The sequence below is a fragment of the Mytilus californianus genome, unplaced genomic scaffold (assembly GCF_021869535.1).
Source record: "Mytilus californianus isolate M0D057914Y unplaced genomic scaffold, xbMytCali1.0.p SCAF_1, whole genome shotgun sequence".
Taxonomy (NCBI): Eukaryota; Metazoa; Mollusca; class Bivalvia; order Mytilida; family Mytilidae; genus Mytilus; species Mytilus californianus.
In genome coordinates, this window is record NW_026262581.1 from 134,637,117 (window position 1) to 134,651,181 (window position 14,065).

At 28.1% G+C, this 14,065-nt stretch overlaps 1 protein-coding gene across 1 annotated transcript in view; it reads left to right on the forward strand.

Annotated features, from left to right (window-relative positions):
• The window catches only part of LOC127735466 (proprotein convertase subtilisin/kexin type 5-like), a 35,322-nt gene extending 22,431 nt beyond the window's left edge, over positions 1–12,891 (forward strand). The window contains exon 3 of the mRNA XM_052245633.1: positions 9,674–12,891. Within this exon, the coding sequence (XP_052101593.1) occupies positions 9,674–9,751 (78 nt within the window). The 3' untranslated portion in view covers positions 9,752–12,891. The remainder of the gene's footprint in view (positions 1–9,673) is intronic.
• The last annotated feature ends 1,174 nt before the right edge of the window (positions 12,892–14,065 follow it).

A 14,065-nucleotide genomic window follows, 5' to 3' on the forward strand; every position in this document is an offset into this window, starting at 1 on the left:
TCACATACTATGTTTTTACAAGGATGTTAAAATAAAATTCGATGGTCTCCCCTGTTGACGTGCATTCATGGCAATTCTTTTTATGTATCCCTGAACTCAACATTAAATATGGTCTCTCTTGCAAGGCTTCTCTTGCACGACATGAAGACCATACCATGATTTTACAAGGTGGGTAAAAAAAATAATAATAATAAAAAAAAAATTATTTGGTCTCTCTTGCAAGGCTTCTCTTGCACGACATGAAGACTATACCATGATTTTACAAGGTGGGTGAAAAAAAAATTAATAAACAAAAAATTTTAAATTGATAAAAAAAAAAAAAAATTACCAATTTTTTTTCAAATTTTAAATTCTTTCAATTTAAAATTTTTTTTTTTTATCAATTTAAAATTTTTGTTTATTAATTTTTTTTTCACCCACCTTGTAAAATCATGGTATAGTCTTCATGTCGTGCAAGAGAAGCCTTGCAAGAGAGACCAAATAATTTTTTTTGTTTTTATTATTTTTTTTTTACCCACCTTGTAAAATCATGGTATGGTCTTCATGTCGTGCAAGAGAAGCCTTGCAAGAGAGACCATATTTAATGTTGAGTTCAGGGATACATAAAAAGAATTGCCATGAATGCACGTCAACAGGGGAGACCATCGAATTTTATTTTAACATCCTTGTAAAAACATAGTATGTGATGGTCTCCCCTGGTGCCGTGCATTGTATTAAGCGGATTGTGTATATTTTCCTCTGTCAAATGATGACACAATTTGCAAAGCTTTCTCTCAAGGTGATTTTTCAATTTTTCCAATCGCTAATGAAATCTCTATGACCTCCAAGATATGTAGTCCAGTAGTTTAAAGAATACATGAACATTGGGTTTATTAGAACTCAAAATTTCCTTATACATTAATTTTCGTTTGCCTGTTTTATTACCCTTAATACATTTATGTACCTGTTCAATAGTTCCTTTGATATGATTCTGGCGTAAATCTCAATAAACTTAAGTAACCCAAACAACAAATTAAATCAAGGTATCAATGAATATATAAGAAAAGAAAGTTCAATCTCCTTCCAATTCTATTGACAGAGCACATAGAAATAGGACCTCAATTTGCAATTTGGATTGTTCAATGAAATAACATAAATAATCAAATATGTTTTACTCAACATTTATTCAAATATGCAACAATCATAAAAACGTATTTACAGTATTTTTTTTAACAGCAAAAAAAAAAAACAACAAAAAACAAAAAAAAACATATAGGTAAGAATAAATCTGCTTATTTTCATATGTGAAAAAAAAAAATAAAATAGATTTATGAATTTATTTTTTAAACATATTAGCTTGTATTTTTTTTTTTTTTTTTTTTAAAATTGAATATGAGATAGTTCTTTAGAGACTTTCAACATTGGTACGCAAGTCTTGTTTTTTTTTGTGTTTCTTTTTTAAACATATCAAATAGAGATTTTTTTTAATAAAAGCAATATGTATCAAATAAGTATAAAACGAAGAAGTTCTTTTTTGATACCTTTAATATTAAAAATATATAAACAATAACTCTGCTTTATAAAACTTTAAAACATTGAATATGTGCACACACACACACAATAAAACGATGCTTTTTTTTTTTTTTTTTTTTTAGAACTATTAATTATAAAATAAAGTATTTGGTTCTTCCTAAACATGTTTTTTTTTTCTTTCTTTTTTGATACATATATGTGATCCTTCTGAGTTAACATTGTTACTATTTGCTATAGCAGTTCATAATACACACAGAAAGGGTATTTAACAATAATAACAAATTATATAACAATACCTTAATACTTCAAGATTAAAAATGATATGTGAATTGTGTGATATTAATTTGCAAACATTAAATGCATATATGACATATTTTTAAGACATTTTCTCAATTAAATGAGACATTATCAAGATTTTCTTATCAATAATAACATGTATAAAACAAGTATGAAATTACCAGTATTGCATACATAGATATATATCATTGGCACTCATTTTGTTCCACAAAAGTTTAACAATAACCGTACAAGGAGATTAAAAAAAGAAAAACCACACACACATACGCATGAGAATTAAGAAATCAAACCATAAGTTAACCTATATAAGAATTAAAAAACGAATACATCTGTCTAAATCTCCACTACTAAAAATTCATTGGCACTTATTTTGTTTCTGGATTTAACAATAACAGTATAAAAAATAAATAAAACAATACATACATACACATACATATAAGTATTAAGAAATTAAACCATAAGTCAATCTACATAAAAAAATGAAACAAAAATATACATCTGTCTAAATCTAAACTGCTAAAAAATTAGTTTGCATGTATTAAATGAAAATAAAAACTTCTATTATATCACAATCATTGTATTGGCACATATATTTGTAGTATTTTCAATATCAAAACAAACAACAAATTAATATTCAGAATATCGACATTAAGCATAACAAAAAATCAATACTAAATTATATCTAAACTACTAAACTATAGAGGGTGTTTTTAAGACACTGATACCCCACTCCATGATAAACACTTTCATCGAATACTCTTTGGAAAGGCAACCAAATCGAGGAACTATACAGGGGGACATCAATACTGACTCAAACCTTATAATGCTGTATTGAACATTTTACTTTTATTATTGAAAAACTCTTGTTACATAACATGTAAAATGTTAGGTGTTTTTTGTATTTTTTATATATGTTTATTGTTAGTTTTCAGACAAAACAAAGGGGAAAAAAAAAACAAACACACATACACATGAGTATTAAAAAATCAAACCATATGTTAATCTACATAAGGATTGATACAAAAGAAAATAGATCTGTCTAAATCTTAACTACTAAAACATCATTAGCTCTTTTTTTTTGTTTCTGCATTTACCAATAACAGTATAAAAAAATAAAACAACACATACATACATATAAGTATTAAGAAATTAAGACATAAGTCAATCTTTATAAAAAGAAAAAAAAAAAAAAAAAAAAAAAACATCTGTCTAAATCTTAACTACTGAAAAATTAGTTTGCATGTATTAAATGAAAATGTTGACAATCATTTTATTAGCATACATATTTGTAGTATTACCAATTTCAAAACAAATAAAAAATTAATATTCAGAAATTTAACTTGAAGCATAACAAAATAACTACACTAAATTATATCTAAACTACTAAACTACAGAGGGTGTTTATAAGATACTGATACCCCACTCCATAATAAACACTTTCATCAAATATCATTTGGAAAGGCAACCAAATCGAGGATGACATCAATATTGACTCAAACCTTGTAATGCTGTATCGAACATTTTACTTTTGTGATTTAAAAACTTCTATTACACAACATGTAAGATGGTTGGTGTTTTTTGTACTTTTTATAAATGTTTATTGTTAGTTTTAAGACTCAAAAAAAAAAAGGTAACAAAAACACACATACATACAGATGAGTATTACGAAATCAAACCATATGTTAATCCACATAAGGAATGCAAAATAAAAAATAGAAAATATATCTGTCTAAATCTTAGCTACTAAAAAATCATTGGCTTTTTTTTTGTTTCTGAATTTTCCAATAACAGTATATACAAAATTAAAACAACACACACACACACACATACACATAAGTATTAAGAAATTAAGACATAAGTCAATCTACATAAAACAAATGTAAAAAAAAAAACCAAACAAACTACATATGTCTCAATCTAAACGACTGAAAAATTAGTTTGCAAAGTATTAAATAAAAATTTTCACAATCATTTTATTGTAATGCTGTATTGAACATTTTACTTTTATGACTGAAACACTCCCAGTTACATAACATGTAAAATGGTGTTTTTTTTTTTGTATTTTTCATAAATGTTTATTGTTAGTTTTAAAACAATTATTATGATTTTTAATAGCTTTATACTACCTTTTTTTCATATGTGTTTTGTTATAGAAAATTGGTCAAACAGCAAAACAAGTACATGTATATATAAATGAGTTTGACACTGGCATCTAGTTCTGAACCTTTTTGTTATGTTAATTGAAATTCAATGAAATTTGTATGAAACACAATTCTTAATCAATCATCTCTTCAAAATGATATTTTTCTTTTTTTTTGTTTCGTGTTCTATTTGCGACTAGAGAAGATGGCTTTTCAACCGGGTTTGCACTCCTGGTCCTGTAGGAATTGAATAAGACCACCTTTCAAAATACAGTGCAGATGGTCAAAGGGATGATGATGATGATAAAGATGGATTTTGGATATTTGGTAGTTCAGATGAATCTGGAGTATCTGGATTTCTTGAATAGGATGGTTGCGATGATAATAAGGTTAATGAGGAGTGTGTTGTGTGTATATCATTAAGAGAATATAATTATGGACTTTCTAAACTAGTATGAATTGGTAGGTATTGATGGTTTCTTTGCTGTAGGTAATGGAATCTAACAAAAGCAGTTATGACAAAAAGGTGACAATGTTTGCCCATATCCACAATCCTTTATACCATAAATGAAAACAATCTATAAATTTGTAGTGGTTTTCTTATATATGTTATTCTTTCATATAAATTTTTATTCATTTGTAATTTTTAAAACTTTTTTTTATTACAAAATATATTTTAAAAATATGAAATAATAGTATTATAACACAAATAAAAACAGTGAGTATGATATATGTTCGTTTTTTATCATAAGTAATAGTATTCAGAAAAATGTGATGGCACCATTTATCATAGATTCAGTACTTTCATTTTGAATAAATGAAAATGAACAAGTAGTATTAACATAGTTAGTTCTGAAATTCTTCTCCCCTTTTTTTTTTTGATATTTGGTAGATAATAATATGGATGAAATGTCCGTTATAACTTTAATGGATGAACTGGTTTCTATAGTTGGCACTGTAGCTGTAATTGTTGGCAGAGGCCTTGCAGTTATTTTAGACACTGTAACAGTAGTTTTGGGCACTGTATCTGAAATTGTGGGTACTGCAGCTGTAGCTTTTAATAAAAATGTACATTTATCATAAAAAAAATAATCTAAATAATACAAAAAGAGTAGTTGTAATAAATCTTACACATGTTTATCTTTTATTAAACAATTACATTTTGTAAATAGAAAATGAGTGTTTTCTTTGATAAATAAAAACAACAGCAAAAATTTATAAAACAATTTTCTATCATGTTTACATTCAATAAACCATATAACAAAATTCAAGTCCTGTTATATTTGTTCCTAGAAAACCAAAACTTATAGAGTTATACTGTTTACCTATCATCAAAAATCTTCAGTATTTTCCATGTTTACAGAGTTGTTTCCAAATTTACAAACATAACGTGACTAAATATATATACATGTATATATAAATATATAAAAAGCACCAAATCATTAAGGTTAACAATGACTAGGAAGACAATTCATTGGCAAATGTACTTATTCTCTTATTTAACATTTAGCATGGTGTTTATGTATTAGGAAATCAATACAAACGTAAATATAATATTTCTTAAGATTTCTGAGATCACCCCCAGTTTTTGGTGAGGTTCATGTTGCTCAGTCTGTAGTTTTCTATGTTGTGTTTTGTGTACTATTGTTTATCTGTTGGTCTTTATTCTTTTTTAGCCATGGCTTTGTCTGTTTATTTTCGACATATGAGTTTGAATGTCCCTCTGGTATCTTTTGCCCCACTTTTAAACTAATCTATATCTAAACTCATGGCTTTAACAAAGTATGGAAAAATCTACTTTAAAATTAGTAAAAAAAACAATTTGTCCTATCATATCAGTTTTACATTTTTGTAAGGAGGAAATTTAACATTAATATGACAAATCATTATAAAAGGAGATAGTTTAAAGGAGCATTAGCTATGGGATATAAAAACAATTAAAGTATAATTTTTTCCCAATCCTTAATGAAAATGAAATAGTGAAATAACATTTGGCTTTTAGCAGCCAGTTTAGTTCAATTTTGTCAAAATAAGCAAGAAGTGAATAATTCGATCTCATTGAATCCATATTCATGTAAACTTCAATATAACCCATTAACTAGAGATTGGGTACGCGTATATTAGTCGTGTTCAGCCATTAAAAGGAAAAGAATGTCAACATTAAAAGTGAAACTAAAGTGAACCATTTCGTTGAATGATTCAATCAATAAAAAAAATCATTCTTTTACAGGTAAAAACGACGATTAACTTATTTTGTTTAACCTAAAACATGAAATCAAACAGACCTAGGAAAGTCCAAATGCACGAGGTTGCTATCTATTTATATTCATGTTTATGCTTATTTCGGATTATATGACCATCGACAGCCTTCTGAGGTCATCTCGATGGTTAATAAGTTGGCGTCTAGACTAAAATACACACAAAATGCTGATACATTTTATCGAGTGCATACATTGTTAATTGTTTATTTCAGACCTATTGTAATTTTTATATAAGCTTTAGTATGTTATTAATCAAATATGAGAATTTGAGTCAATTCGGTGGACATGGATTTGACAGCAAATGCCCTTTTAAAATTGATATTACAAAGTGCTTTACAATGAGATAATATAACATTAAAGAAATTGAAAACAGTGAACATTTTTATGATATATGTTATTAAAAAGTGAGATATTTTAACTTGAATAATAACTCAAGTTAGTATAAAAGATGACCTAAAAATAACACATCTTTGCTTTCAATCAAAATAATATAATTATACTATTTATAACAAAGTTAGAGAAAAATATACTTTAAAACTAGTCAAAAAACCAAAGAATTTGTCTTAGTATATAGGCAAAGATTAAGTTTTTGGTTACATTTCCGTTAGGACGTATTTAACATTAAAATGATAAATTGTTATAAAAGGGGGATTTAACATTGGTATTGTAAATTGATTTACAATGAGATAGTTTAAAATTAAGGAAATGGAAAAACAGTTCTCATCTTTATGATATATTTTGGTACAAAGTGATGTTATTTAACTTTAACCATATCTCAAATCAGTATAAAAGATGACATAAAAAATCCATGCATTACATCAAAACAATATGCTTATAAACATAACATTTCTTAAAAGGCAACAATATCTATACTTAAAAATAAACATAAATCGATATGAAATGCTGATACTTTTTATGGAGTCCATGCATTGCTAATTGTTTATTTCAGACATATTGTAATTTGGATAAGGTTTTAGTATGTTATAAATCAAATATGAGAATTTGAGTCAATTCGGTGAACATGGATTTGACAGCAAATGCCCTTTTAACATTGGTATTATAAATTGATTTACAATGAGATAGTATAACATTAAAGAAATTGAAAACAGTGAACATTTTTATGATATATGTTGTGAAAATGTGAGATATTTTAACTTTAATAATAACTCAAGTCAGTATAAAAGATGACCTTAAAATAAAAAATCTTTGCTTTAAATCAAAACAATATAATTATACTATTTATAACAAAGTTAGAAAAAAAGGTCTACTCTAAAACTAGTCATAAATTCAAAGAATTTGTCCTATAATATAGGCAAAGGATAAGTTTTTGGTTACATTTCTGTAAGGAAGAAATTTAACATTAAAATGATAAATTTTAATAAAAGGGGAAAGTTTAACATTGATATTATAAATTGCTTTACAATGAGATAGTTTAACATTAAGGAAATGGAAAAACAGTTATCATTTTTATGATATATGTTGGTACATAGTGATTGTATTTAACTTTAACCATATTTCAAATCAGTATAAAAGATGACAGAAAAAATCCATACATTACATCAAAACAATATGCTTATAAACATAACATTTCTAAAACTCAACAATATCTAAACTAAAAAAAAATCTAACTATAAAACTACTAAAATTATTGTCATATTATATCATCAATGTATAAAATTGTGTTTGGATTTCTGTATGATACTATTATGAATAAAATGTATTTGTTTAACCTATTGTTATAAAAACTGGAAGTTTAACATCGGTTTCATAAAATTGCATTGAAAAGAGGTAAAGTAACAGTAGAACTATGTACGGAGAGTGCTAAACATGTTTTTATTCTTTTGATAAGTTTAAAACAGTTAACATTAACAACATAATTAGGTACTTAGTCTTTTAAAATAAAATTTTATCAATAGATATTGATGGTTATGCTCCAGTAATCTAGGGATTGGTCAACTTTTTGTTTTGGTAATAGAAATGAATAGATTTCTAAGGTCTAGTAATTTAGAATACATTAATTGTGTAATAATGATGAAACCTTTTATGATAGAAGATTTAAACTTTGACAAGTAAAAATCATTTAAGGTTATTGGATGGTCATGTCACTTAGGGGTTTAAGGATTAAAAAATGGAGATGCCAATTTCAGTTTCATAGGGAACTTTAATTGATTAATGAAATAGCACACTTAAATAAATTTTTGGGTAAATCAAAATGTACATAAAAAACATATGAAACTTGAAAAAATATATATAATTTTGGTCATGGTATAAGAAAAGGAATGGTTCTTACATGTTTAACAAATACCATATAGTTTAGTGTTTTGCTTAATAAAGTTGCAAAAAATCTCGCTTATACTGAACGTCTGTGTTACCTTAGGGTAAGAAATGGATTAGGATCATAAAGGAACTATCTAAACTTTAAAGTGTATAAATTTTATTTTGTGACTTGAATTGTGATTTGTCTCATCTTAATATCATGTGTACTATAATATTATACAGAATAAACTAGGATATTTTAATTGGATCTTTTTTTAAATTAATAACTTGTGTTTAATGAGAATAAAGTATATATTAATTTCATTACATATCCTTTTTTTTTTTTTTGTTGTTGATACTATTGTATTTTTCATTTGTTTTGTTGAGAGGTTCATCATTCTGTTATGCTAGTTGGTGATATTTTATACAATTGTCAGTTAAGATATTGTAACAAAAAAACACCCACATCTATAGGTTCACATTTTTCTTTCAAAGCCCATCAGATAATGTATGGAAACTTTGTATGATAAATGTTTATAATGTTGATTGATAATTATAAATTTTTCAGTTCATGGTGTGTGGTTTCTTAAAGGTATTTAATAGATATATATTTAATTTATGTATGACCACCATCGTATGTAATTCAGGTGTTATAAAGATATAATGATATAATTTGGGGGTCATATTCAATTAAGTTTGTTATGACCCTCATCTTATGACATTAAGTTTTACATATTATGAGGTTTTAATTCATATAATTTATTTATGACCCCCATCTTCTATTTATGACCCCTATATTATATCATTTTATGTCATATTATGTCATATTATGTCATTTGAGATTATGTAAGATGATATAACTTGGGGGTCTTAAATTTTTTTTGGGGGTCCAAGAACCCCCTATAGTAGTCATTTAGTGGTGTTTTTTAATGGACATGCTGTTTTGTTAAGTTGTGATGTCTTGATACTACTATAAAGATACCATTCTGCTATTAATTAATTGCTGTCGCTAAAATGGGCATTGATAATTTCACTTTTTGCTAAAATAGATTAAAAATCTGGCGGTAAAATTGGTCACATTTTAGCGCTAAAATGTCCTCCGCCGACATAAAGAGGTAAAGAGGTACACGACAAATTCGAAAAACTAAAAATAGAATCATACTTGTGTAAATTCATTTCATTTATTTATATTTAATTTCATTTCAGGCTTCATCCCTTGTTGATACAGCGTTTACATTGAAACAGCTACTTGAAACTGACGTAATAGAAGAAATTGCAGCTTAGTGTAGAGGATGATTTATTTGAAAGGCGACAACTAATATGTACACTTCAAAATTACAATGCTCTGTTAATTGCACAGCCCATATTGAATTACAAATGTAATAATGATAAAGGGAAAAATATCCATCGATTTAATCGTAGAGATTTATTATCTATACCTAATGTGATTTCCTCAACATAAGGAATGAATTTTCAGCGACTCTTTTAATGACGCTGTAGTCAATAGCTAAAAACATTTAAACCAAATGATATAAGAGTCTTAAGAAAGCAGCAAACCAGCAAACTCAATTTTCCTTGTGTGCCTGTACCAAGTTAGAAACCTTAAAGTCAGTGGTTGTAGTTTGTTGCTGTCTGTCATATTTGTTAATGTTTATTGTATTGTCATTATTCAGGCCTTTGGTTTTTTGTTTGTTACACATTTTGTCAAGTCAGGGCCTTTTATGGTTTGGGAGTTCAATTTTACCCCAAAAAAAATTGGTATTTTTCCTGATTTTAATTAAATTTGAAAATTTGAATGTTATTTGAATAACTTTATTCACGTGAAAAAAAATCATGTGATTTTCACGTGAAATTCTCACGAGTTTCACGTATAAGCTCGTTTGAGGTGAAATTCACATGAGATTCACATGAATCTAAATTCACGTGAAATTCATGTGAGTAAAATTTCGCTTTATAGTTTCCAATAATTTTACTGTTAAGCTTAAGGGTCCTGTTAAACAGGAAATACTGTGTTAGGGATAATTTGTGTAAATTGTGCATCTTTATTTGAAAATATTTAAAAGGATTAGTTTTCTTAAATCTGATATCTTTGGACTTTCACAGACAAACTGATCGGTCATAAAATGTCATTATATTGTTATACTTATTATCGTTTTATCTAAATCATTTTATTTGCAATATTTGTCCGTCAAAGTCATTTTATGAACATGTAACGATTTTTCTTTATAAAGCTTTTTGTGTTATAAGTAACAATTTAGTGTCAGTATATTTTTACAAAGTCGGAAATTTGTTTCAATATAATTCTATTTGTAAATAATAGATAAAGTCACAGCTTTGTATAGTTCTTAAATTTTCTTATGTAAAGAATAAATAATCCTTTAGTCATTTCAATTAGCGCTATTAAGCCTTAAACTCAAACGACAGATTTTTGTAATATTCTTTTGTTAATCTTTCAAGTGCTAATTGTATTATTTCATTGTCATTCGGTAATCTCGTTTCTATTATTGTAACCATGTAAATTCTTGATTTAAATATGTTTTCTGAAGTTCTTACTTCAGTGAGAATCGGGCATTCGTACTGACAACATCCGCTCATTTGTAAAAGTACATGTATTCCATCCTGAATCAATAAATTGTTAACTACTGCATAGGACTTGTGTCTAATTCTACAAGTGAAGTTCAAGCGAGTATTCTCAGGCAAGTGACTAAGTCTTAGTCGTTGTCTATCGTTGGCTTCGCAAACGTCTGCAACCAGTCGTTGGTTGCAGCTCGTTATCATCGTCAATCAAGTAGCCAGTCGCCCGGTTACATTTATGGTGGAGGAAACCCAGAGGCGTGTCAACTTTTTAGTTCGACACACAGTACCAGTACCTCAAGCAGCAAGTGACATTTCGACTAGTTCCCATCATCTCAGTTTATTCAGCGATGAAATATAGTTTTCGACCTCAATGAAGAACGTGGACATTTTATTCCTGTCAAAATCTAATGTGTGTCAGATGTGGATTACAAAATCATCGCTTTGGAACACGTTCAGCAATAGATAAGGAATGCTTCAAATGCAACAAATTCGGACATTATTCAAGACAATGTTGGAGTAAATCAAGTAAATTTTCAAACTCTTTACAGCTCGTCCAGGAGAAAACAAAGCATAAAATGGAAGGCGATACCAAAAGACTGAACGAATATTATGAAAGAAAAAATGCAATGCGCGTGTTACGATTCTCTGGCATAAGATCTACAGCTTTTCAAAATTGCTTCGACGTTTAATTTATTCTTCGTTCCGAACTAAAGTCTGTAAAAAGTCAACTGCACGAATGTAAAGCCACACACAGAAAGGATATAACAAAATTGCAAGACCAGCTAACAGAGTTCGAGCATGAAAACACAAGCCTAAAGAAGCAAATAGAAGACTCAGCAATTCAAGATTCAAAAACTATCCAACAATATTCAGACAAAATTTCTCAACTTGAATCCAAACTCAGTGATAGTGAAAACTTTGTTAATATAATAACAGGTCTCAACAAGCAAACTCAAACATGGATTACAGAACAAGAAGAAAAACACAAAAACGAAAAGGACAGACTCATTTGTCGTAGTGATGAACTTTATAAAACTATTCAAATATTATCGGATGAAAATAATCGATTAAAATTAATGCAGCAACAGACAAACGATCCATCAGCAAATAGCAACAAACATTTTCGAGAAAAAAGACATTATCGAAGGAGATAATTTTAATTTAACCTAAAAGCGGGGACGCTTTGGATTTCATAGGGGAGGGAATCTGCGATAGGGATAATTTGTGTAAATTGTGCATCTTTATTTGAAAATATTTAAAAGGATTAGTTTTCTTAAATCTGATATCTTTGGACTTTCACAGGCAAACTGATCGGTCATAAAATGTCATTATATTGTTATACTTATTATCGTTTTATCTAAATCATTTTATTTGCAATATTTGTCCGTCAAAGTCATTTTATGAACATGTAACGATTTTTCTTTATAAAGCTTTTTGTGTTATAAGTAACAATTTAGTGTCAGTATATTTTTACAAAGTCGGAATATTTGTTTCAATATAATTCTATTTGTAAATAATAGATAAAGTCACAGCTTTGTATAGTTCTTAAATTTTCTTATGTAAAGAATAAATAATCCTTTAGTCATTTCAATTAGCGCTATTAAGCCTTAAACTCAAGCGACAGATTTTTGTAATATTCTTTTGTTAATCTTTCAAGTGCTAATTGTATTATTTCATTGTCATTCGGTAATCTCGTTTCTATTATTGTAACCATGTAAATTCTTGATTTAAATATGTTTTCTGAAGTTCTTACTTCAGTGAGAGTCGGGCATTCGTACTGACAACATCCGCTCATTTGTAAAAGTACATGTATTCCATCCTGAATCAATAAATTGTTAACTACTGCATAGGACTTGTGTCTAATTCTACAAGTGGAGTTCAAGCGAGTATTCTCAGGCAAGCGACTAAGTCTTAGTCATTGTCTAATGTTGGCAACGCAAACATCTGCAATCGGTCGTTGGTTGCAGCTCGTTATCATCGTCAATCAAGTAGCCAGTCTCCCGGTTACAATACCCAGAAATTCCTATGACTCAAACAACTTTATTTCTCTTAAGGAGACATTTACATATTAATTTGAACTCAATATTAGGAGTAATCGCTGCAACACACAATGCAAACTTACACATTTATTTATTCATTTATTATCTTAGTTTGTTTCTTGCATAACTTAGTGCCTTATCTCGGCATTGCCTTTTCTATGGACTGATGATCCACAAGAAGCTTTTCTTTACTCAATTTTTTAAACAACCAACTTTCTTATACGGTTGCATATACATTTACTTTTATCTTTTGTAAGTTAAAATTTGAGCCATTATTTTATGGTTCCCATATAAACAAAGGCATTCCCTTGTCACCATCTTATGGTGTTTATATATCTCAACTTATTCAATTCGCTCGTGTATGTAACAACGTATTTGATTTTAACGAAAGAAACCTCTGTATTACTGAAAAATTATTACACCAGGGTTTTCGATATCACAAACTAGTCAAAACATTTACTAAATTTTATCATCGATACAAGGACATCATTCGTAAATATAAATCAACATGCAGACATCTTATACGTTCAGGTAATTCACATTCAATCTTTTATGGTAATATTCTACACAAAGCACAAAAATGTCGACATTCACTTCAAAAGCTAACCAAACCTTTAAACAGACTTATTCAGAAGGGATATAGTTACGATACTGTTGAAAGATGGCATATTTTGGTATTCATAGTGATTCACTCATAGGGTCTTTGCATCGGAAATAAACACATTCATTCTAAAACCAGTTGTTGGCATAATACGGGTATTTTCTACTCATACATTTTATGATGGTATGATACTTAACCCCTAACGGGAGGGATTGTGCTTGATGAAGACATAATCTTTCAATCAGTTTAATTGAGGTCTGGAGCTGGCATGTCAGTAACTGCTAGTAGTCGTTTGTTAATTTATGTGTCATTTTGCTTAGTTTCTTTTGTTACCTATTCTGACATCGGACTCGGACTTCTTTTAAACTGAGTTTTACTGTG